At 38.7% G+C, this 24,349-nt stretch overlaps 1 protein-coding gene and 1 non-coding gene across 4 annotated transcripts in view; both read left to right on the top strand.

Moving 5' to 3' along the window:
• Positions 1–24,349, top strand: part of ZFR2 (zinc finger RNA binding protein 2) — a 41,069-nt gene continuing 16,720 nt past the window's right edge. For 2 of the 3 annotated variants that reach the window (XR_005843241.2, XM_004937169.5), the window contains exons 1-9: positions 1–70; positions 357–441; positions 15,262–15,544; positions 16,552–16,696; positions 17,340–17,558; positions 18,833–19,080; positions 20,061–20,252; positions 22,510–22,810; positions 23,743–23,936. Coding sequence is in view for 2 of the 3 variants with exons in the window: in XM_004937169.5 (XP_004937226.2) it covers positions 34–70; positions 357–441; positions 15,262–15,544; positions 16,552–16,696; positions 17,340–17,558; positions 18,833–19,080; positions 20,061–20,252; positions 22,510–22,810; positions 23,743–23,936 (1,704 nt within the window). In the remaining variant the exon portion in view is untranslated. The remainder of the gene's footprint in view (positions 71–356; positions 442–15,261; positions 15,545–16,551; positions 16,697–17,339; positions 17,559–18,832; positions 19,081–20,060; positions 20,253–22,509; positions 22,811–23,742; positions 23,937–24,349) is intronic. The other variant, XM_424997.8, reaches the window with a different exon arrangement.
• Positions 12,117–12,253, top strand: LOC112530786. The gene has a single exon (XR_003072599.1). It is a non-coding gene; the product is annotated as a small nucleolar RNA SNORA66 (small nucleolar RNA).

Genomic DNA, 24,349 nt, shown 5'->3' with positions numbered 1-24,349 from the left:
AGACGCCGCCGTCGCTGCCGCCAGCTCGGACTCATGATTCCCATATGCCCGGTTGTTTCTTTCACCTATGGTAAGTAACTGCGTTCGGGGCGGGCGTGTGTCGGGGCGGGCGGGGGGCGGCTGTGGGGCGGCGGGTGGGTGAGGTGAGGTGGGGTGGGGTGGGGGGGCGGTGGGAGGCGGGAGGGGGGCGGCGGTCTGGAGGCGCCCGTCTGACCTGGTGCTCTCACTGTCCCCTGTCTGTGTGTCCGCGTCCCCTTCTTTACCCCCCCCCCCACTCCCCCGCCTCCCTCCCTCCTCCTGCCGGGCCTCCTGTCATGGCCCCGACCGCCGCCGCCTCTGCGTTACCGCCGCCACAGTGCCCAGCCGGCTGGGAGAAGATGCCAAAATGGCCACCGGCAACTACTTTGGATTCACCCATAGCGGTGCTGCTGCTCAGTATAGGTAACCGCCGCGACCCCGCCCCGCTCCGCCCGGGCCCGCAGCCCGCGCTCGCGTCCCGCTGCGGGACCTCCCCGCCTCCTGGGGCTGCGCGGCCGGCGCCGCACCTGGCCCCCGCCCCGGGGCCTGCTCCGCTCCGCGCTCCGCTCCGCGCCGGGACCCTCCTGCCGCCGCCCCGCCCGCGGGCATGTGTGCTGCATCGACGCTCGCCCGGCCATCCCCGTGTGTGAGGGCGGGAGGTCGGGCTGGGCGCCGAGGGCCGGGGGAGCAGGAGACAGCATCGCGTCCCGGGGCCTTAAATTAAAATGGCTACTTTCAGTCGGCACCGACGTGTTCCGTCTGCGCCCCGAGCCCTTCGGCTCCTTCGGCCCCGCGGAGGGCAGGGCTCGCTCCCCAGGTCTTTCCCTCTAGCTCTGTCAGCGTGGGAGGGTGCAGTCCCCGTTAATCTAGGTTAAAATTACGCCAGCCCAGATGTGGGAGAGTGGGTGGATGAGGGAAGAGCTGGAGCCCCAGAAAATACGGGGGTCTGTCTCATTTCCCTATAATATTCTGTTATAATGAGCGTTCTGTCTAAGAAAATAGAGCAGGTACCTTCAGGGCCTATCACCTTTCAAAAAGATTTCCTTTCTTGGTGTTATCTAAGACCAGGAGAGGTCTTATAGTGGAGCTCGGGGACCTGAAACTGTACCTCTTGTTCAGAGGCAGTCCTGCAAATTTTCAGTTTTTTGTTCACCGAAGGTTGTGTATCAGAGTGTAAAAAACAAAGTAGTAATTGGTAGCGTCTATTATCTCTTCTTCTGATATTAACTCATTTATTTTGAGGGGAAAAAAAGCGGATATAAGCAGAAACATTTATGTTTTTGACTTGTATTAGAGTAGCAACCTAAAGCCTGCATTTAAATCCATGTTAGTTGTTTCATAAATCTGTAATGAAGACTTGCCTTGACTCTTAAGTCTTGGTTAATGGAGAAGAAAACAAAACAAAACAAAAAAAACCAGAGGAATAAAGCAAATACATGAGAAGTTATTAGAAACAAATGCATGTGCGCGTTACTGGTAAGAAGCTGATCAAACTTGAATACCTGACGTAGTTTCAGGAGAGTCGAGTTTTATGGAGGTCTTGAAATGGCTCTCAGACCGTGCAGCTATTCTTTCCTGGAAGCAGACATAGTATACTTTCATTTTTATTTACTTCCAATGTTGAATATTTAAAGGAAGGGATTAAATTCAGCATATCTTCTAGTTCTTCTAAGATGGGGTGCTTGCAACATGTTTATGTGCTACTTGACAGTTACAGTGAAATTTTAAACTGAGTCCTCATGAAATGTGGAAGAGTTTTTAAATAGCTTAGAGGATTTTTTTTTTTCTTTTGGATTAGAAAACAAATGATCTGCAAGTGAATAATAAACTATGAGATCCATATGACTGTAATTACGAAGTGGAGATGAAGTTTTAAAGTTATTTTTCCTTTTATAGTGGAGCTGAGGGGGTGTATAGATTTAAGAACTTGAACAACTCATTTGAAATTTACTTTTGCACTGCAGCTTAAAAACATAATTGGAATAAAGTTCAATTTCAGAACTGTTTTCATTTAATTGTAAATGTATTTTTGAAAAAAATGGGAAAACTGAACAAAAGGAGATTTGTCCTTTCCTACCGCAAGTACCGTAGGCTGTTCCATTTGTGTATCAGTCAAAGACTCTGTGTCCTATAAATGGTGTGTGTGCATCTACCATCTTTGAAAGTTAAGAGACACAGCAGCCAGTGTTAGGGCAGTTCTTTCATAAGAATATAATATTTTGAGCAGAAAATACAGGAAGTGCTTAAAAAATCTGAAAGGGGAATTTATTATCAAAAAGCAGATCTGTCAGATCATTAATAGCTGGTTTACTGAGAGCCACAAAATGTATATTCCATTCCAGTATATTTGAGCAAAAGATGGTGGTGGTAGGGAAAGGTAATTGAAGATTTAATATTGCAACAAGCTCTCTAAGCTGTCTTTTTTTGTTGTTGTTCACAAACACTGGTTTTCATAAAGAACACTTGAAATCTAACCTCACTTTATATTTAATCAAAGGCAGCAGAAGAACTAACTGCTCTTTAATCCTATAAATAATGGATTAGAAGCATTCTTGTTCCTTTCAATATTGTAACTGCATAAAATTTCCTGCTGCCCACTTCATTCAGAATTCTGTGAACTAGCCAGTAATAATATCATGACTTAATGAGAGAATAATTAAAGTATGCAAATACTGATCCCGGAAATTAATCTGAGTATTACTATTTATACTTTCTGCTGAAGGTGGTATTAGGGTCTAAAGTTATAAACCTGTGTGCAGTGTGAAATTCATCTGCTACTTATTTCAGTAACAATATTCCATTTATGTACAGGTTTGAAATAAATTTTTTAATTTGGCCATACCAGTCCTCTTTTGTGTGAATATGTGCACACTATAGTTCATTTGAGCCACTGAGTCTGTTCAGTTTGAGGTGAAGATCCTAATATTGGCTTGCATTCTGCGTGTAGGAAATATTCAGTGCATTGTTATGCTTTCATTTTAAAGTTGGCTGATAGACATATAGGGATACTGATGGGGAGATGAGGGCATTGAGAATTTAGATAGAGAAGTGGGCTTTTACTTGCTTGCAACTGCAGTGGTCTTATCGAATGAACTTGGTGTTAAATTTTTTTGTTTCTGTTAAGAAGAGTAACTCATTGTGTTTCATTTCATGATGTCCCTCCAGTAATGAGACAGGTCATAAGGTAGGAAATCATTGGGTACTTAGAAGTGATTTATTAACTTTAAGCTGCCTGCAAGTAGCGCGAGTATTATCAATTCAGTATTGTAAGCCATAACAGGTAAGGGGAACGGTAGCAATTCAGGCACAGAGCAGATCACGGTGTGTGTAAGTTTAGCTTAAGATGCAGTCTTCTGTGCAGCAATGTAGACAGGAGTATGTGTGCTGTGCACAGTTTTACAGGACATTGAGAACTGGTGCAGAGCAGCAGAGGAAAGGGAAATGCTGTGAGTGGATAAGTTTGCTATTGAGAAATTGGGAGGAGTGTGGGTGTGTGTTATTTCTTTTTATTTTTCATGATTGATAGTACTTCACTTTTATTTCAGCAGTGTCTGTTTTTCGATCAGATGCAAATTCCAGAAGCATTTAGTATCAAGACTACTCAGCGCAGGCCTGCTAGCCCAACCTTAAAGTATCACCAAGCGTAATTCAAGCTTACAGTGGTGGACAACAGGAGAATAGGCAATACTGAGTAGGAGTTATAGCTTATTCTGAAGTGAAAATGCATTATTAGACAAACTTAAGAATATTTATTAATTTAGGTAGCGTTAAGCACACCCAACTCTTAAACACGGGCAACAAAACTGATAGTAAGAGAGCTGCTTCAAAAGCGATGCCTCCTATTTTATTATGCTGGCCCACAGTGTTAGAGGCAGATGGTGGGATGGCAGTAGAGGATGAACCTTCCCACCAGATTTCTGTTACGTTTTGTTGCTGTGTGGCAGAAGACAGCAGAGGGGCAGTCTGACAGAGTGGTGTCTGGCATGAAAGTGCACGTGAAGGAAAGCCGTGTAAAAATGGCACCCATTGACGTTCACTGTCTCTTGCTGAATGTTTATGGAAACGAAACAGTTGATGTGAGCACAGTGAGGCATTGGGTGCTGTATTTTAGCAGTGGCAACAAGTGACAGCTGTTCACCTCTGCTGATGCATATTTCTATGAGTATGGCATGCAAATGCTTGCTCACTGCTGGCAAAAATGCATAGTGAATGGTGGCCACTATGCTGTAAAATGGTGTTTTGTAACTGAGAATTTGCTTTATTAAAGTGTTACTGTGCTCTTTGTATCTGCTACAGATTCTGTGGAAATAAATAGGAAGCATTCCTTTTGGAACAACCTATGTAATTTTATCTCGTGATGAATGTATCTACATCATGGAGTAAAAACTCCCGACTCTGCTTTTTTTTTTGGTTTTTTTTTTGGTTTTTTTTTTTGGCAGAAGTGACTTCTTGGTACGATTAACCTGCACGGTACTGATTCTCCTTTGCTCAGTCTATGCTAGTCTTAAGTGCTATCCTAAACATTCTGTTTTAGCTTATGAAATATACACAATAAACCTCTAATAAGCTACTGCTGCTTATGCAAACCAGTGACACGCTGCTCTCAGATGAGATATGCTAACATCAGGAAGGCACTAAGAAGCTCTGGGTTTGGTAATGCAGACCATGTAATGGTAGTGACAGGGAGTTAGAGAAGGTTGCTGGTAAAATGGGGGGGCAAGGTGCCTCTGTAATCAGAGGAGCCTTTGTTGTTTCTGAAAGGGAAGTCTGCCAACTTGTTTAAATTTGCAGCAGGATCATTTGTGCAAGAGCCAAGCACTTGGGGAAAGTTTTCTGTTATTGGTATAGTTAAGTTCTTTGTAGTTGTAGCCTCAGAATGGTTTGGTAGTTTAGGCTTAACTCTGGAATGTTACACGATAAGTGAAATTTTGTCCAGTGGTTAAATACAAGAATGGTAAAGTGTGGTTGCATTGTTGGTACTTAGAAGAGCAAAGCAGTGACTAAAGTCAGGAAATAAAGAATGTCTGAAGAATTGAATACAGTTTTCCATGCTGGTGAAGTTTCTTTCCTCTAATACAAAACTTGCCCGTCTTAGCTTTTTTTTTTTTTTTTAAATGACAAGGAAGATGTTAGAATTGCTAGTTTTTTAGGCAGATGTTGCATCTCAACTTGTTCTTTTTGTTTTGTGCTATCATTGTGGATATGGCTTTAAGAAGACTCTTGAATAAAAGCAACATTTTGATAATGGAAGACTGTGTAGGCGATGAGCAGCCCATTGTATGCAACAGAGTACAGGGTGGTAGATACAGAGTATGTATTGCATCACTGGTTTAGACACTTCAGTTATGGTGTGATGTGAAGAGAGCTGCCAGATTTGATTGGTTTTAAAACAAGTAGTGAGGATAAAGGTGAAGATTAATTAAACGGGAAGAGTGTGTTGAAAACATGAGCATCTTTGAGATGAGTTACTGATGGTCTATTAGCTATTAGTAGTAGTCAGTACTTTTGGAATGTAGTGGAATAATCCAAGGATGATTTTAGAAACAAGGAAGAGGAAGGGAAAATAACAGTTGCTTTAAGGAACTGTATTTTTCAGATGAGATGTAATTAGATTGTAGAATGCATTACCAAGAGCTGCTAAAATTTAACAGGATTCAAGAGCATTGTATATGTGCATAGCTTAAGGCCTCCCTTTGGGTTCATAGTGAATTGCATTACAATCAATATTCTGTTCACAGAATTATCATAGTAGGAAGTAATATTTTCCATTAATGTTCTAAATAATTTTATTCAGACCTCATCAAAATTGTGTGCTTACATTCAGTGGCAGACTCTTACAAAATACAAAATGTCTTACTGGAATATTTTATTTCACCATATTATGATGTTTATTGTTAAGTGCATTCAGGATAAAAGAATCTTATTATTACTAATGTTATTGTGGTTATTATTTCAGCCCAAATTTCATTCACAGACCTACAACTTCATCTGCCCAGTTACTTAGTAGTGCCTCCTTATCTGTGTGTGTAAAGAAGCAGTAGGTTGTAATGCTTATTTCAGTTTTTGTAGATTTAGGTCATACTTATTTCAATCCTACGGTCTCTGAAAGAAAAAACACGGAACTGTATTTTTAAACAGTGCTTTGCTGTTCTGCTAGTAACACAACAGTCTATCGAACTTTGAGAAAGTCTGCAGTTAGGTCTCAATGAATATGGGTTCCTTAATTCTAAAATATTCATAGAAGTTAGAATTCAAGAAACAGGGCTTAATTGTTTTGTTTCAAGATATCTCTAGTTTAAAAATTATGCTTATGAGTAGCATAACTGTTATGTTAAGCTATCCTGAAAAGGGTATTCTTTATATGAAAAAATAAGTTTCCTAAAAATGTAATTTAGAAGTTGACATTTCTGAGAAAGCTTGTAATTTGAGTAGGGATGAAATTGGGTTTAGCCCTGGTCTTAAATCTGTATCAGAATGGTGCTCTTTAGAAGGCTAAAACTGAAAATTTACGTACGTCCTCCAGTTGTAAGAAGAGTTTTCAGTGTTTGGTGCTCTAAACTAGGCATATCCAATCCACGGGCCATCTGCACCCCCTCACAGCCAGTAGTGTGGCCCCACATAACTGTAAACTTCTACCATTATTGTGATTTTTATCAATGTTTTTCATGAATCGATTGCACATAGCTTCAGTGTGAACTGTGTAGGTGGCAACAGCTGTGGAGTGGAGGTTGCAGCACAGTGCTGACTCCATCTCCTATGCCCACAGCACACACTCAATCCGACTGATATGCACATATGATGCTGCGTGCGTTTGTGCTGCTTGGCAAGTAAAATGCTGTGATTGCCGATGATAGTAATTCAACCTACCTACATCTCTGTGTGCCTGTGAAGATGCATGTGTTTTCCTACTAATGACAGACATGTAACCTTTCTTATTTAATAATTAAACTTGGGTAATTTTGCATTTTTAGTGGACATGAAAGCTCATTTAAATGAGTCAAATGTGTGTTTTCAAGGTGAAAATCAACCTGTCTGTGCTACATTTCAAAACACTGCTGTTGAAAATGAAACTTAAATTATGACAAGATTAAGTTATGGGTCCTAATTTTATGCATTTTGATACATTGGCTAAACACACTTCTGTGAATGCTGAAAAGTACACAGCCTTACTTTCTGTTCTGATAAAGGAGTTTGAGAATAGGTTCCAAGATTTCAAAAAAAAAGAAAAAGATTTTTTTTTGCGTATTTGCGATTTCATTTTTAGCTGACATAAATACATTGCCTGCAGATTTTCAGTCAAAATGCACAGAGTTGCAATCGGACATTCAAATTTAAGCAAAAGTTGATCATGTCTCTTTACCAGACTCTTCTAAGATGTCTCTTACCAGAGAAAAAATATCCTTTGTTTCACAATTGCCCCTTATTCATGTAATCACTTTTTGGCAGTGCATACATTTGTGACCGACTGTTTTTAAGGATGAAGCACAGTAAGAGTAAAATTTCATCAAAAATCTCTGAAGAGCACCTTGAGAGCTCACTAAGAACTGCTGCCACTGCCATCAGACCAGACATTGATGCATTACTTTTGCAAAAAGAAGGTCAAATATTCCATTCTGACTTTGCTGACCGCTTTCTTTTTCTTCCTTTTTTCTTTTTTAATGTTAACAAAAATTGTTTCTTGTATACATGAACTATGTTTTTAGCATATATATATATATAATTATCTTTCTTTTGTTTTATATTTATATAATTCCTCTGCACTCAAGTGCGGCCCAGGCAAGCCAACGTACTGGACACCCATATTCTGAACAAAGCTGGAGTAGCAGCAGCTTTACAATGTATATGTTGTTTGTTAGTTTCTCAGTGGATGACTTAACTCCACAAATAGCCTCATGTGGAAAATAAAGTATCTTTACATTTAAATCACTTGAAATTATTACCTTGCAAAATAGACAGTGTTATATCGAAGTGTTGCACTCTCTTGATATTGTTAATGTGCAATAAATAAAGCTTTCTGCTTTTTTTTTTTTTCTTTGTAACAAAGAAAGCCTCGAATCTTTGTTACTGGAAAAGGTCAGTATCTGGAAAAAGATAAAAGCAAAGTGTTCTCCGGAGAAGAATTCAATTTTTTGCTAATTAAATGCTTGTAAGTCTGTCATTCTTGGGCTGATAAATTACAGGAAATTCAGTCTTCCTATCAGTATTAATCTTTAAAAGTACCTAATAAGGGATCTTCTGTATTAGATCTAACAGTTTTTATACTTGCCTAAGCTTGTTTTTGTGGAGGCGTGTTATTTGCTTTTTTATGTAGCTATCTAAATTAGACAAACCTGTTGTTTTGGAAATGGACAATAATGTTTTACTAAGTGAACACTGGTACTTCATTATTTTTTATTGATCTGCATATGCTCTGTAGCCAGCTTCTGACTTAAAATTTAAAGCATTCTAGTAGCATATTAAAAAAGACTTTCAAAATGGAAAAAAATAATAATACTTTGGAAGTCCATATTTCTTTTTTTTTTTTACTTTTATTTCAAAAACACTGCTGCTGTTTCCTTAGTGAGGATCTTTCTGTAGTTCAGAAGAGGTTTTTCTAATTCATCTTAATCAAATATAAGTGTTCAGGCAGGAATTTTGCAAACTAAGTATCTACATAGAAACACACTTTTTTTGACCAATACTATAGCTTAATTCATTTTGCAGGGTAGAATTGTTCATAATTCTTTGCTTCTGTGTTTTGGAATTGCACCAGCCTTGTTTAACGTAGAATTGTAGAATCTCCAAGGTTGGAAAAGACCTCCAAGATCATCCAGTCAAACCATCCACCTACCACCAGTGTTTCCCCACTAAACGGTGTCCCTTAGTGCAACTTCTGAATGTTTCTTGAACACATCTCTTGAACATTGTCATGAATGATCTGGACAATGAGGTAAATTGGACCACTCAATGAGAAGAAACGTGGCCTGAAAGAATGACTCACCAGAGAGCTGCACAGCTATGCAGAGGGACCTGGACAGAGTGGAGATGTGGGCTGACAGGAATCTCATGGAGTTCAGCAAGGAGAAGCCCAGAGTCCTGTACCTGAGGACTAACACAGCAGCAAACAGTACATGTTGGAGGACACCTAGATAGAATGGCAGAATAGAACGTGGTTGTCCTGGTGGACACTAAGTTGAACATGAGTCAGCAACGTGACTTTTCTGCTAAGAAAGTTGATTGTATTCTTGCCTGCAGTACAGGAGAGACATGGGCATGCTGGAAAGAGTCCAAGGGAGGGTTACCAAGATGATCAGGTGATTAGAGCATTTCTCCTATGAGGAAAGGCTAAGAGAGCTGGGATTGTCCAGCCTGGAGAAGACAACTCTCAGGGAATTTCATCTATGTTTATAAATACCCGAAGGGAGGATGTGAATATGATAAAGCCACGCTCATTTTGGTGGTCCCTGATACTAGGTCAAGAAGCAGTGAGCACAAACTGTAACACAGGAGATTTCCTCCAAGCATCAGGAAGCACGTATGTAATGTGTGGATGGTGGAGCACTGACTGGTACATGTGGCCTAGAAAGGTGTAGAGTCTCCTCCTTGGAGATCTTCAAAAGCTGCCTGGATGTGGGCTTGAGACACCTGCTCTGGGTGAACCTGCTTGAGTAGGGGTTGGACCAGATGGATCCAGAGGTCATTTTCAATCTTAACCATTCTATGACTTTGAATTTGTAAATAGGAAAAAGGTTTTTATGTGTTGGTCTGTTTGAGATTACAGTTCTGAGCATATGCAATCTTAAATGCTGATACCATGAAAGTAGCTGCAGTCTTATGTCCTGCATGTAAGTTATACAAACAAAACACATTTGTCTTGGAAACATTTTCTTTCCTTTGATCAAAAGAACTTCATACACCAGACAACAATGTGGGCAAGGCTAATTTCTGCGGTGGCCTCTACTCTGGGATGAATTCTGCAAGATTACAAGCCAGTGCATCCCTTCACTGCCCAGAAAAATCAGATTGACATGGTTTTGAAGATTAGTATAGAAAAAGACATACAGTCACAGTTCACTGTAGTCATTACTGTCTAGGAGGTTTACTGTCATAATGGTATTTCATAATATGTGGTGCTTTAATATTAATGTGTTAGAAAGATCTGATTAGTATTTGCCATTGTTAATGTTAGTAGAAATTAGTATAGATGTTCTACAAAGCTTGAGCCAAATACATTTGACAAAAAACACTTCCTGCATGCACTGTTGTCCAATAATTGTGAACAAAGGGTTCATTCTTTCAATCTACAAATTCCTTTAGTAAGTTATTAAAAATGAGAGTAAGCTAGGGTATAGGATTAAAACTTCTGAATGGAAGCAATGGGAGGAAGAAGCTAAAACATGGGAAAATAGAAATGTGTATGCTAGCAGTTTAGGGCAGGGAGGGAAAGAGTAAATTAGGTAAGATGCTGAAAATGAACCTTAATTGACTGAAATGTCTACAGAACTTCGGGTAGAATAATTCAGTGCAACATGTAAACTGTAAACTGGACGTGACTGGAATAGCGAAAATACAGTGAAATAGAGATCTGAACTAGAGGATGAGTTATTAGGATAACACAGCAGAGTACAGTTTGAAGCTGCCAAGTCCTTCCCTGGTAACTTAAGTCACAGAGTGGTGTTTACTTTGGTTTTGTTCTGATAGTTAGATTATAAAACAGCAAGAACTGTAGTATGAAGTTACCTTGAATTGTGTGGTCACAAAGTGGGTTTACTTTAAGTAGGCATTGGCCTAGAACTCTTTTGCTTTTTAAACTGATAAGGAAAATAATCTTCACACGGAGGGTGCTCAGACTCCGGAACAGATTGTTTAGAGTAGCCTTGCAATCTCCATTCTTGGAGATAATCAGAATGCGACAACACAAAGCCCTGAAAAACCTAACCGAGGTTAGCTGTTCTTTGAGCATGGGATTAGAGCAGATCACCTTCAGAGGTTTGTCTCAACCTAAATTATTCTGTGATTTTAAGCTTTACCTCGTTAGTAAGGACAGGTGGCCTGAGGACCTTGTTGTATGAAGAGATCTGGACCTCTAAATTCAACGATACTTATAAGAGCATGAGAATTTGTCTAGGGGAAAGGAAGAATTAACCTACAGAAAAACCTGAGTAATTTGCCAGAACACTGGGTTTGTGTCATGTGTGCTGCAATCATTGTGTGTTCTTAGCCCATAGAACATAGAGTAATTTTATGCCAACTGCGTTGAGTGATTAAGCTAAATGGCATTACTTTCTTTGTTATGGTGAAGAACACGCACATGTTGTGTTACAGTAGCTCAGCTGACATATTCATCATTTCCTTAACAACTTGAACACCTGCCAAGTCTTTTGGAGTCTAATGTATTGGGACTAAGTTGAAATGTTCTGTGTGGTGCAGTGTGGAATATTATTATGTAAGGTAGAGATTAATAAAGGAATTAGAGTAGTGGAGAAGTCAGTAGAAAAATGATTATCACACAGGGATAAATACACTGAAATTACGCAGGGACTGATCTTTATAATTATTTAGTATTTACATTAGTATACCATGTCATGAGATATGACGCAAAGGAAATCTGTCCATTTTTAGCTGACTTCACAAGAAGCTGTTCTGAGGAAAGTAGAGTGGAAAGAAAAGCACAGTCTGGGGCAGGGTTGATAGCACAGTTAAAGCTTCATCTGAATTGATGAATATGCTTTTTGCCATCCTTGGTCAAAAAAGACGAGTAGGTAGCACTAGGATAGGTGCAAAGATGAGCTGCAGAAACTGGAGAAAGACCAGTGCAATATGAGATCTGGCAGAAAAGTCCAGGAGGAAGTAGGTTGATCTCAGCAAGTGCAATGACGCATTTGTCACTGAACAAGGATAAAAAACATCTACTAAATTGAAGGACAAACAGCACAAAAGTCCTTTGGCAGAAATTAATTATGTAGAAATGACCGGTCATCTTAATGTTAAAAGATTTTTAGTAAGAGCTCCAAGAGAAAAAGAAACCTTGTAAATTTGGAAAAGATGATGCCATGTACTGCATTGAGTAGTTCTTTCAAAGAGGAAGAAATAGTTCTAGAGCATTTTTTCTTCTAATCTTGCAAACTCGATCACTAGCTCTGCATGATGTTGCAGAAGCAAGGGGAACAGGTTTGCTAAAGTAAACATGGTAATAGAACCATATTAGCCTTAGAAATCAAATGATTGGGGCTGTTAATTCTATACCATGATAAGGAATTTTGTTACAAAAATAACAAAGAAGTGGAACTGAGCAGAATGTTAATGCTTCTGCTTATAGCAATCACAGTCTCTTCACAGTATTGAGTACTGAAAACTCGGGAAGCTTTAATAATATATATTCTGAGAATAAAAGCATTTTTTTTCATAAACTGTCTGATAATGTTACCTGACAGTGTGTTGTGAGCACCTTAATGTATTTTGTAATAGTAAGCTGAGCACGGTTTCATGAAGCTTGAAGAGCTGATACTTTCGGGACAGGCTTCTCTTCTTTCTCTTTTTCCCATTTTTTCCCTGCTTCCATATGTATACCTCATGTGTTCTGGCAGGCATACTGTTCTCTGGGCTCCAGTGTTTGTGAGAGTTCTACCATGTTAAAAAATGAGTCCAGAAAGAAAAAAATCTGGTAGCATTCTGCAAGATGAATGCAGTGAATCAGTAGCTTGACAAGTGGCAGAACTAACGGGATGGAATAGGATGGCAGGGCTGGGATTGAGGACAAGATGGAACAAGGCTTTTCCTTGTTGACGGTGTTGGATTGTTGAAGCTTTCAGGTGCAGTACAAATTAAAGAATAAGCCTGCCTGCGCTCTCAGTGTTGTATGTTTTTATTAGATTCACGTGACACTGTGAATTACCTTAACACATGAACATTTCACACTTCTTTGCTGTTAATTAAATAGGTAACACTGCCTAATTTTATAGATTAGCATTCACTTTTACCATCATAAAATAGTCTCCCTGAGGTTTCTGATGGAGTCTGATTTCTGAACCCAAACTGATAAAACAAAGACACTACCTATGTATGTCAAGCAGGAGGAATTGCTTCAAGCAGTGTTAGGAGCTACACCAAAGTGGGTGAGGGAGGTGACTGTCCCTCTCTACTCTGCCCTTGTGAGGCCCCAGCCGGAGTACTTTGTCCAGATCTGGGGCACCTAACACAGGGGTGATGCATAGCTGTTGGAGGGGGGTCCAGAGGAGGGCCACACAAATGCTCTAATGGCTGGAGTACTTCTGCTATGAAGAAGGTCTGAGGTAGCTGGTCTTGCTCAGTCTGGAGAAGAGTGCTGGGAAACCTCATTGCAGCTTTTCAGTATTTAAAGGGAGATTATAAACAAGAGGAAAAGCAAATTTCTGTGCAGGTAGGTAGTGATAGGACAAGGGGAAATGGTTTTAAACTAAAAGAGAGGTTTAGGGAGGCTTTTCACTGAGAGGGCGAGGAGGTGCCAGCATTGCTGCCCAGAGAGCTGTGGGCGCCCTGTCCCTGGATGTGCTCAAGGCTGGGCTGGGGCCTTGGGCAGCCTGAGCTGGTGCTTAATCTAGCACTTAGCAACCTTGCCTCCGGCAGGGGGGCTAGACCTTGATGATCCTTGAGGTTTCTTCCAACTCAGTCCATTCTGTGATTCTGTTATTCAGATCTTTTCCTTCCACTGCTGAGCTTAAAAGCTGAAAATAAGATGAAATATACCTGTGAGTATAGCTCACAACTAAGTTAATTTGGATGGAATGTAGTTGATGTTTCAAACAATGAAATATCAAGGGCCCGTGGTGGAAAGAAGGTAGAGCCTGCATAGGGCAGTCCAGTAGTAATACATTTCTTTCTGTGTGTTTCTGCCATAAGAATGGCTTTCTAACATGTTAATTTGTTCTGCTGTAATTAAATTACAATTTTGTTTCTTTTTAATCACTAAATTCAAGGGAGTTACGGAAACGTCTTTAGCAAAAATTATATCTGCAGCAAAAAGGTGCTTTGTTTCTGATGGTTATGTTAGAGAGAATATTGTAGGCTTGTGGGAAAAGTACTGTGACTTCTTGTTCCTTTTGGTTTTGAGTAGAACTGCACTGCAATTCCAACTTGCTGAGTACGTTCCAAGTCAGATAGCATATTTCTGTTTTACTTAAAGTAAGAGATACTGTCTCTTGATAGACATGAAATGTGGTTTTCATTATCTTTTAATAGTGCTATGGAGATCTGGAATCCAACAGTGCAGGAAATGTGAAGACATAAATCAGAGTAATCACTGGATCTCCATTTTATGTCATTGTTCCAGGCAGTGTTATTTTGCCCAGTTCACTGTGTTTGTTTAAAAATCAAAGCAACTATGCTAAGCTTTAATTGTAATGCGTGGTTACAGATTGAAATAGAACAGTAACATCATCTTTTCTTCAAAGAATTAAACTTCAAAGGCCGTAACTTTCTATTTGGACCGGTGGTACTTACTCATACTTTGTAAATAGCCACATATTAATGTCCTACCTGCAAATTTTAGGGAGGCAGATTAAGCTCAGCATGTGCTTGGAAGGTTGCCAGAGCTCTGGTGGCAGACTTCTTGCTTGATCTGACTGTCCTTTGTTGATGATTCATATGATTCATATCATGAGGCTGTGGACTGCTGTACAAGCAGGGCCAGTATTTTATAATTCTAAATTTTTGTGGGAAGATGGTATTAGAGGTATGTTTTTAAGTGTCCCTGCCTTAACTTCAAGAGTTTTGTGGAAGTCGATAAAGCTTACAACTTTAATGCATTTTACTAGAAAACATGCAAGTGCAGGTTAATAATGAGCTGTGACAGAAAAGTATTAATCTTAATTTGGCTGGTAGTTTTATTGAAGAACTAATAAAGCACTTAAAATCTTGTCAGACACGGAAAGATAGCTGTTTAAGACTTACATATTGTTTTGAATGGAAGACATCTTTGAATGAAAGAATTCTACTGCTACAGGAAAAAATAACCACAAAACCAACCCGCAAACCCTCTCTAAGAAATAGTCATCAGCCACTCAATTTTCTGTATTCCTGGAAACTTCAAAATAATATAGATTTTTTTTCATGGAGGAGGAAGAGGTAATAGAAGCCACTGAAATGTATTCATAAGTAAATAGCTGTTCCTAGGTGACTTGTAGAATAGCAAAGTGTTAATCAAATCCAAGATTTTGAAATGCATAGGCATTAGATTACTATGTTGAATTGATTTGATTATTTACTTATTGTCTTTTTCCCATATAGCCAGCAGCCAGCTTCGGGTGTAGCATATTCCCATCCAACTACAGTGGCTAGCTACACTGTCCACCAGGCACCAGTTGCTGCGCACACAGTTACTGCAGCCTACGCTCCAGCAGCAGCTACAGTTGCAGTAGCCAGGCCTGCTCCAGTGGCTGTTGCAGCTGCTGCAACAGCTGCTGCATATGGAGGCTATCCTACAGCGCACACAGCTACAGATTATGGTTATACACAGAGGCAACAAGAAGCTCCGCCACCACCACCTCCTGTCACTACGCAGAATTACCAGGTGTGTTCAACAAACAAAATTACTGCTGAATTACTGTGATCTTTCTGTGTTGGGATTTTTAAGGCCAGTGTAGGATGATGGTGAGGCCCCACCTTGAGCACTGTGTTCTGTTTTGGGCACCTCAGTACAGAAAGGACATTGAAGTGCTGGAGCAGGTCCAAAGAAGGGTACCAAGGCTTGTGAAGGGCTTGGAGAATGTGCCCAATGAGGAGTGACTGAAGGAACTGGGGCTGCTTAGTCTGGGGAAGAGGAGGCCAAGGAGAGACCTTATTGCTCTCTTCAAATACCTGTAAGGTGATTGCAGTGAGAGTGGGGCTGGTCTCTTCTCACTGGTGACAGGTGACAGGACGAGGGGAAATGGCCTCAAGTTGCACCAGGGTAAGTTTAGGTTGGATATCAGGAAACACTTCTTTACAGAAAGGTTGTTAAGCACTGGAATAGGCTCCCCAGGGAGGTGGTTGAGTCACCATTCCCGGATGTGTTTAAAAACCGTTTGGATGTGGTGCTCAGGGACATGATTTAGCAGAGGGTTGTTAGGGTTAGGGTAATATGGTTAGGTTGTGGTTGGACTTGATGATCTTTAAGGTCTTTTCCAACCTGAGCAGTTCTGTGATTCTATCTTTGTAAACTTGTGACTTCACATTTTGTCAAGATGTGCATTTTTTTTTCCTACGTATTTTATAGGAATATGATAGTCACTATGAAAAGCTAATGAAAGTAGTTGTTTTTTTATTTACAGAAGTAGTTTGTGAAGGAGAGTAATTTAAAGCATTTGGTTAATTTTGGCAAGGTGTGTCAGGTTTTTCTTCAAGCATAAGGTACTTGTAAACTAATTTAATGTGTTTATCTATATACAATGCCTCTGTAAATATTTTTTCAAAAAAATGTCTTCAGTGCAGATTAGAAGGAAATGTCATTAGATTTTTTTTCCTCTGCTAATAACCTTTATTTCTCCAGACGCGTATTTTAAGGATAAGTTCACTGTTTTTTCCTTTTTAAATGTTTAGGATTCCTATTCTTATGTTCGATCTACTGCCCCAGCCGTAGCTTATGACAGCAAACAATATTACCAGCAGCCAACAGCAACTGCTGCAGCTGTGGCCGCTGCTGCCCAGCCTCAACCTTCAGTGGCAGAGTCGTATTACCAGACAGGTGGGTTGCATGCTCCAAACTCCTGTTGTTATACAATGTAGGTACTGCTTTGATATCTTAAAATATATGTACCCAAAACATACTTCTAGGGAAACTTTTTGCTTATTCGTCTTGGAAGTTTGCTGAACTAGGTCAACATGTCAAGGGTAGGTTCAGTTGGTAATTTGGTTTGACTTATCTGTAATTCTTTAGTTAGTTAATGTATGTAGATCCTTAATTATTAGTATCATGACTGCTATAAAGAATAATTACTTTTTTTGCATTAATAAGAAGTGATATGAAAATTTAGATGTACTTCAGTTTAGCATACTCCAATAAAACTACTGAATGAGAAGGTTAGTTTGGCAGCACTGTTAAAAACAAACAAACAAACGAACACAGTAACTGATTCTTACTAATATAACAAGAGATATCATTATGCAGTGGTGAGTTACACAATTATACAGTGCGTAACTATGACTTCAAAAATAAATAAATTTTTAAAAATATTGCAAAAGGAACCAAGCAAAAAAGCTACCTTCACATGTTAGATTTATTCCCCAGAATATAATCAAATATCATTAAATATTACATAATATGGTTGGCACTTCATTCAACTAAAGCCTGTCTATGTTTGTACACTTATATTTTCTATCCTAATTAGCTCCAAAAGCAGGATATAGCCAAGGAGCAACTCAGTATACTCAAGCCCAGCAAACGCGACAAGTAACAGCTATAAAACCTGCAACCCCAAGTCCAGCAACAACTACGTTTTCTATATATCCAGTATCCTCTACTGTGCAGCCTGTAGCAGCTGCAGCTACTGTTGTTCCATCCTATACTCAAAGTGCAACATACAGTACAACAGCGGTTACTTACTCCGGTAAGAATTTTATAGATTATGCTATTGAGATCTTTGCAGTTGTTACAGAAGGTTACAGGATTTAAATGTTCAGAATTTTAGCATTTTGTGTTCAGTTACATCAGCCTACAGAGAAGTATCAACCACTTACATAAAAATATTTTGGCAATATAATGATCTATCTTTAGAAGAGATTTGATGCTTAAATATGCTTATTTTGTCCCATGTGAAAATATACCGTATACTGACAGTGTGTTGAGACTTACCATAAGATTTAGAGAAAAGATGAGGGGGAATAGGAATAAAGAAGGAGACACATCCACACAAATATTAACCCAGGGAAATGGGAAGGAAGCGTGATGCCATGAAACAACAGTTACAGTGGCAGGGAGGAACGATCAATTATAAATCTTATAAGTCTGGGTTGTATTGAACCAAAACAGCAGACTGATCAGTGCTTCAGAGGAAAAGCAAACAAAGAAACAAAAAAGCAATCATCTTTCCTTCAGTAATTAGAAATCCAGAATGAGCTGGCAAACTGGCATATTATAGCTAGTTTGAGCATTTTTATTTTGTTTCTTTTCTGTTTGTAAGAGGGATTTTAAAGGGACTGTCTTGAAACAGTACCTGATCAGAGGGTTAAAGTAGTAGAACCAGTAAATGTAGAAAGTTTGTGGGAAACCTGGCTCAAAGGTAAAATAACCCAGTTTCCTTGACTTATTCAACTTCAGTAGTACCAGTCACGGAGTGCATACCTAGTGCGTGCTGCAGAGGTTTTAGCAGCCCAGCAGCTTTGCACTAAAACAATTTAAATCTCTGAAGTAGAATGTGATAAAGCAAGTTGTTATATTTTTTGTATTCTTTTTTTTTTTCCCCTTCCTTTACATAATCTCTGTCTTCATTTTCATCTTGAATCTTGAACTGTAAATCTGGCTCAGAAAAACTGTTTACTTCAGCTGGCCTTTGATAATTATTCTATTCTTGTTACATCATAATGAGACCTCCAGGAATTTTCACATACTCTTTAGGGATGCTAGTTATATCCAACAACATAACTGTGCTTTGCAGAGATGTGTCAAAAATCAAATAAGTTTCTGATAAAAGTGGTATGTTACGTGTTTGTGTACTGTGAAACATTAAGAAAAACCCAGACTGCTTAACAAGATCTCAATACTTTGTTCGTATTCTGCCCTGCACCCTCAACTTTTATTACAACGCATGCTTGTAATTTATGTGTTATGTAATTGATACATGATGTACAGTGATGTAATATTTATTTTATTTTGATCTTTGAGGTACCTCTTATTCTGGCTATGAGGCTGCAGTGTATTCAGCTGCGTCGTCCTATTATCAGCAGCAGCAGCAGCAACAGAAACAGGCAGCAGCAGCTGCTGCTGCTGCTGCAGCGACAGCTGCTTGGACAGGGACCACCTTCACTAAAAAGGCACCATTCCAAAATAAGCAACTGAAACCAAAACAACCTCCCAAACCACCCCAGATCCACTACTGTGATGTTTGTAAGATCAGCTGTGCTGGACCACAGGTACCTGTATTATGTAATATTCTGCTATACATTTTTGTCACCGTTTCTCCAGCTAAGAAGACTCCTTCAAAAATATTTGTTAATGTTTAAGGACCTGTTAAGGACTCTAATTTTATTAATGGAATAAATAATCAAAATGTGTGCTGTTACAGAATTACAATGAGAAAACAGAAAGGTACCTTCTGTTAGCTTGTACAGAGGAGCTGCAGCTGTATTTCAGACTCAGAAGTATTCTGAACTTTGAATTTGATTTGCTTTTTTAGCATAACAAACTTCTTAGAAAATACTTTCATCAAAACTCCTGAATCATATAAATGTTGTGAATGGTAAACCTGAAAATTTATTCTTCATTGTATCCCATCATCCCAGTTTAGTTTCACAGAGGATACAAGTGTATAAAAATTAGATAACAATTAATGCTGTGTTTGTGTGTGATAGGCTATGCAGTTATTTAAGTGAATCTGCCATTTTTTCCCAGGTTGCCAATGTCAGCACAGGAGCTAATCTCAACTTCTGCATTTCATTTTCAACACAGCTTTCTGTGCTATCTTTATTTGAATCCAGTTTTTTAGTTCTTAGAATACACTGTCTTCATACACATTGATCAAAAATTGAAAACCGAGAATTATTCTGTGCAATGCAGGAAACTGCAACTGAGATATACTTCTGTGGTTGTATCAAGTTTTCGATAGCAGTATCTTTTGAACAGTACTTCATTGAGGAATTGAGAAGGTGTTGGAGACTCAGACAGTATTACCTCTAAAAGTGGACATCTATTGAAAGGGAAGAAAATGTCCTAGTCTTACAAGTGGTCTACTTATGCCTTAGAGCTTGTCGTATGAAAGAAATGCTCAGCATACCAACTGTTTCTTACATAAAGTGTGTATTTTATGCTCTGTTCTATACTATGTGTGTTCACGTGAATGATGGACAAACAATACAAAGGCAGCTTACTGTGTGTGTATTATTTGTTTAAACAGACTTACAAAGAACACTTAGAAGGTCAGAAACACAAGAAGAAAGAAGCAGCGTTAAAAGCATCCCAGAACACCAATAATAGCAGCACTTCTGCTCGTGGAACTCAGAATCAGTTGCGCTGTGAGCTTTGTGATGTGTCTTGTACAGGAGCAGATGCATATGCTGCCCATATCCGTGGAGCCAAGCATCAGAAAGTAAGAACTTTCTCTTGTTCTTGATGCTTGTATATTTTCCTGCTCATCTTAGAGGAGAGAAAGTGAGCGGAGAAACAATACAAATAATTTGAATAATTTTGTTTAAAAATATTTTGTTCTGCATTTATTTTTAAGCATATCTTTAATCTCACTATTAGAAGGGCATTGTTGGGAGAAAAGGGGAAAAATATTGCCACCACATCAGTGAGAAAAGAATGTTTTGGAAAGTTTGAAAATCATAGGATGAAGATGTTGACTAAGGTGGGGAAGAGAGTGAGTGAGGACATGTCCCTCCTTACTCTTTCCAAGACTATTTTCAGTAGTGGTCTTGGTCATTGTTCCTTGGCATTTCGTGCAAAGACAGTATATGGGAGCAAGAGCAGCGCCCTGCAGTAGACTTTATAATGAGTATTTGGAAAAATTTTGGTAAGTGTACACTTAGGTAGGAATTCTGGAATACAGAGTACAGGCTGCACTGTGAATCCTTGTGACCCATGTTTGAATTTGGCCGTACAGTAGTAAATGGAATGTTGGAGTGGGTCCAGAGGAGGCCACAGAGATTTTCAGAGAGCTGGAACACTTCTTGTATGAGGAGAGACGGACTGAGTTGGGCTTGTTCAGCCCAGAGAAGAGACTCGGGCCTTTCAGTATTTAAAGTCAGCTTATAAACGGGAAGAAGACCTACTTTTTACACAGTCTGATAGTAGTAGGACAAGGAAGAATGGTTTAAAACTGAAAGGAGATTTAGATTAAATATTCGCAGGAAACTTTGTATTCAGAGAATGGTGAGGCACTGGGACAGGCTGCCCTGAGAAGCTGTGAATGCCCCATCCCTGGAGATGTTGGGTGGAGGTTGGGTGGGGCCCTGGGCTGCCTGATCTGGTGGGTGATAACCCTGCTGCAGCAGGGGGCTTGGAGCTTTAAGGTCCATTCCAACCTAAGCTATTTTATGCTCCTATGTTTCTAGAGTTTAAAAGTTTTCTAAATACAAATTTTTTTTTGTTAGTCCAGTTGTTAGTACAATTTAAATTGACTTGTCTAGTATTCTTTCTTTTATAAATACATTGAGATGTTAAATTTTTGGGTTATGCTCAATAATCACATAAGTACATGAGGTGTGATACTTACTGTCCCCATGCACTTGGATGTAGCTTTCTCTTCCCTGTAGGTAGTCACTAGCCACTGCTTATTTAGGTTTCCATCTGTGTAAAACTGAAATCTCAATCTATTACTTCGGTACACTCTGAAGAATCTTGTCCATTCTGCTGCAAAAAGTCATTTGAAGAGTTGCTTAAACTTCCACTATTACCTGACAATATGTCTATGGGCAATATGATTTATTTAAAAAATAAGAACAAAGAGAAAAAGAAGTGTGTGTCCTATTGTATACATATTATCATTGTCTACAGGTGTAGATAAAAGCAGACTTTTCTTGCTGGTTTCAAATCTTTCTTGATCTTTAGCTTTCATCATGTGTATTTGGTTTTTATGAACCCTCTATATTCCTTTCTCAGGTGGTGATTGGCTGTCTGTAAAAGGAACTACTATTCTGTCCTTAAGCATTACTTCTAAGAGTAAACACTGTGCCTCTTCGTTTTCTTGAACTTTAAGGAGCACTGAAATACTCCTCACACATCCTCCTTAATTATCTCTGCAGATCTGTATTTAAAATATATATATATATACAAAGAAAAAAGAAACAACCTTTCCCTAATGAATCTCTTCAAATTTGCTAGATAATTTGGCAGTTCTTTCAGTATTCTTAAAAGATAGTGATTAAAAGAGACAGTGTTCCTGAATTTGAATTAAATAACTTTTATTTATAAGTAATATTTGGAACCAGAATAGCTTAATGTACTATGGTTTTTGAAGGGAAGAAAAAACAACCAGGCAGCAGAGCAGTGACATAGGAACAATTTGAGCAAAATGCTTCCTTCTGTTTTATTGTCTTACCAGTTTATTGGCTTTCTGTTCTCACACACATAGCTTTTGGAGTAAGTATGTGAATTTGTGATGAAAATAAGCAATCTGGGATGATGATTAAGTATTTCCTTGTTTCAGATGACAAAAGCTTTTACATCTCCATCCTTTTTGTACCAAGATCAGTTTTTGTTAAGAAGCAGTAATTAACTTTTTAGTTACTGATTTTTTTTCTTTGATATTATGTTTGTGTTTGTATTAGAGGTTCCATAAGCTATAAGTTCATTTTTTCTAGTTTTCCCAGGGAGGTGATATGATTTTATTTTTATTCTTACAGGTAGTAAAATTGCACACAAAACTTGGCAAACCCATTCCTTCAACTGAACCAAATGTGGTTACCCAGGCTTCTTCCTCAACATCCACATCTGCTTCCAAACCAGCTGCCTCTGCTTCAAGCATAGCAACTAGCAGCAGTACTGTGAACTCCTCTGTTGCATCCTCTGCGGTGAAAATTCTTACTCCCACGGCAAACACACCACTTAACACAGCGTCCAACAACAAAACATCTTCAACTGCTGCTAATATAGCAGTAAAGAAAATATCTACACCGAAAATAAACTTTGTTGGCAAGTACAGAAGTCAGTCTTTATTTTGAAACCTAACCTCTTCCATAATTTTTTTTAAGATCTTACTGTAGCTAGTACAAATGTATTTAGTTAACTATGCATGAATAACTCTTTTGTATTTAAGAGAAATACTGATAGGTGAAAATAAAAATGCATATAAAAGTTTTGCTACACAATTTATTATGTTTTTTGTCCTGTTGTCTCTGCCTTTCCTGGAAGCTTCTTTGTACTTCATAAGAGTGTAGTAACTTCTGGAGTACGGCAGTTTATGGTCCAGCTGGTCCTAATTTCAGCTTATAGCCTGGGCTGTTAAAGCACAGTGGTAGTTGGTAGCTGGGCAACTGGAACATCCTTGTAGTAGTGGAAACGTAGCACGGGAAATTTTGTAATGAGCATGACAGACTTTCAGAGATGAGAAGCAGTTGTTCCAAAATAAGCTTATCCTGCTCTCGAAGGAAAGACTCTATTGTTGCAGTTGCAACAGTGGGAGCATAGAATCTTTGCTAATGCAAACATATGGTTTTAATTACTTTTTTTTATCCATTTACAAAAATAATATCAGATGATGAGAAGAGATCATTTCAGTATCTCTGCTAAACTGTTCCCTTTAATTCTTGTCACTTTTGAAAAAGCATGAAAATGATGAAAATTGCAGTTACTTATGTAACTTCTGTTACGTAAGTTACATTTATGCAATGAACTTTTTCATGCTAAAATAAAAAGCTAATATTAAGTGTTCAAGTAACTTAGATATTTTTAAATATATTTATTCAAATAATGTTTAATTGTAATTTAAGCATAGTTAAGTTTTAATTAGTTTTAAAAGGCTTCTAATGCTTTGCCCAGGACATTGATACTTGTAAATGAAGTCTTCAGTGTGCATATCACATGTAATCATACTCTCATTTGATGAAAGCTAAAAATTGAAATGTTTTGATTTCTAGGTGGCAATAAGCTTCAGACAACAGGAAGTAAACTGGAAGAAATGAAATCAACTGAAAGTGTTAAAACAACTCCTACTGCCACGGTACAAACACAGGAAGTGAAACCAGACACTGCAGCTGAACCAGTGACTCCTACAACTCTTGCTGCCTTGCAAAGTGATGTCCAGCCAGTGGGACATGACTATGTGGAGGAGGTATTAATATGACAATTTTGGTGTTTTTTTAGCTGTTTTGGTGAAAAATTATTCAGAACGAAACAAAACATTGAACCTGAAAAGGCTTGTTTATGTGCTTACCTTAGTGTATTGTGTGCTTTTGTTTTGAGTTTAGTGAGACACTATTCATGTTGGTGGGGTGAAGTGTATAGGATCAGAATCTGATGTCAGTTTTTCGTATTTTGCAGATTTGCAATTACTGACTTCAACTCAGTATGTTCGTGTTCAGGTTTGAAGCTGCCTATTCTTTTGAATGGAAGAACTCTTTTCATATCTAAGCACAATGGTGTCTCTGACAGAACTGAAAGATCTAGTTTGTCTTATTTCAGTTAGTGTTTAGACAAACATTTTAACGTGTGTTGAAATCAGACAGTATCTAATATCACTGAATT

The sequence above is a fragment of the Gallus gallus genome, chromosome Z, assembly GCF_016699485.2.
Source record: "Gallus gallus isolate bGalGal1 chromosome Z, bGalGal1.mat.broiler.GRCg7b, whole genome shotgun sequence".
In the NCBI taxonomy this organism is placed as follows: domain Eukaryota; kingdom Metazoa; phylum Chordata; class Aves; order Galliformes; family Phasianidae; genus Gallus; species Gallus gallus.
Note: the sequence above shows the minus strand (reverse complement) of the source record. Positions and strands in the feature narration are given on the sequence as shown.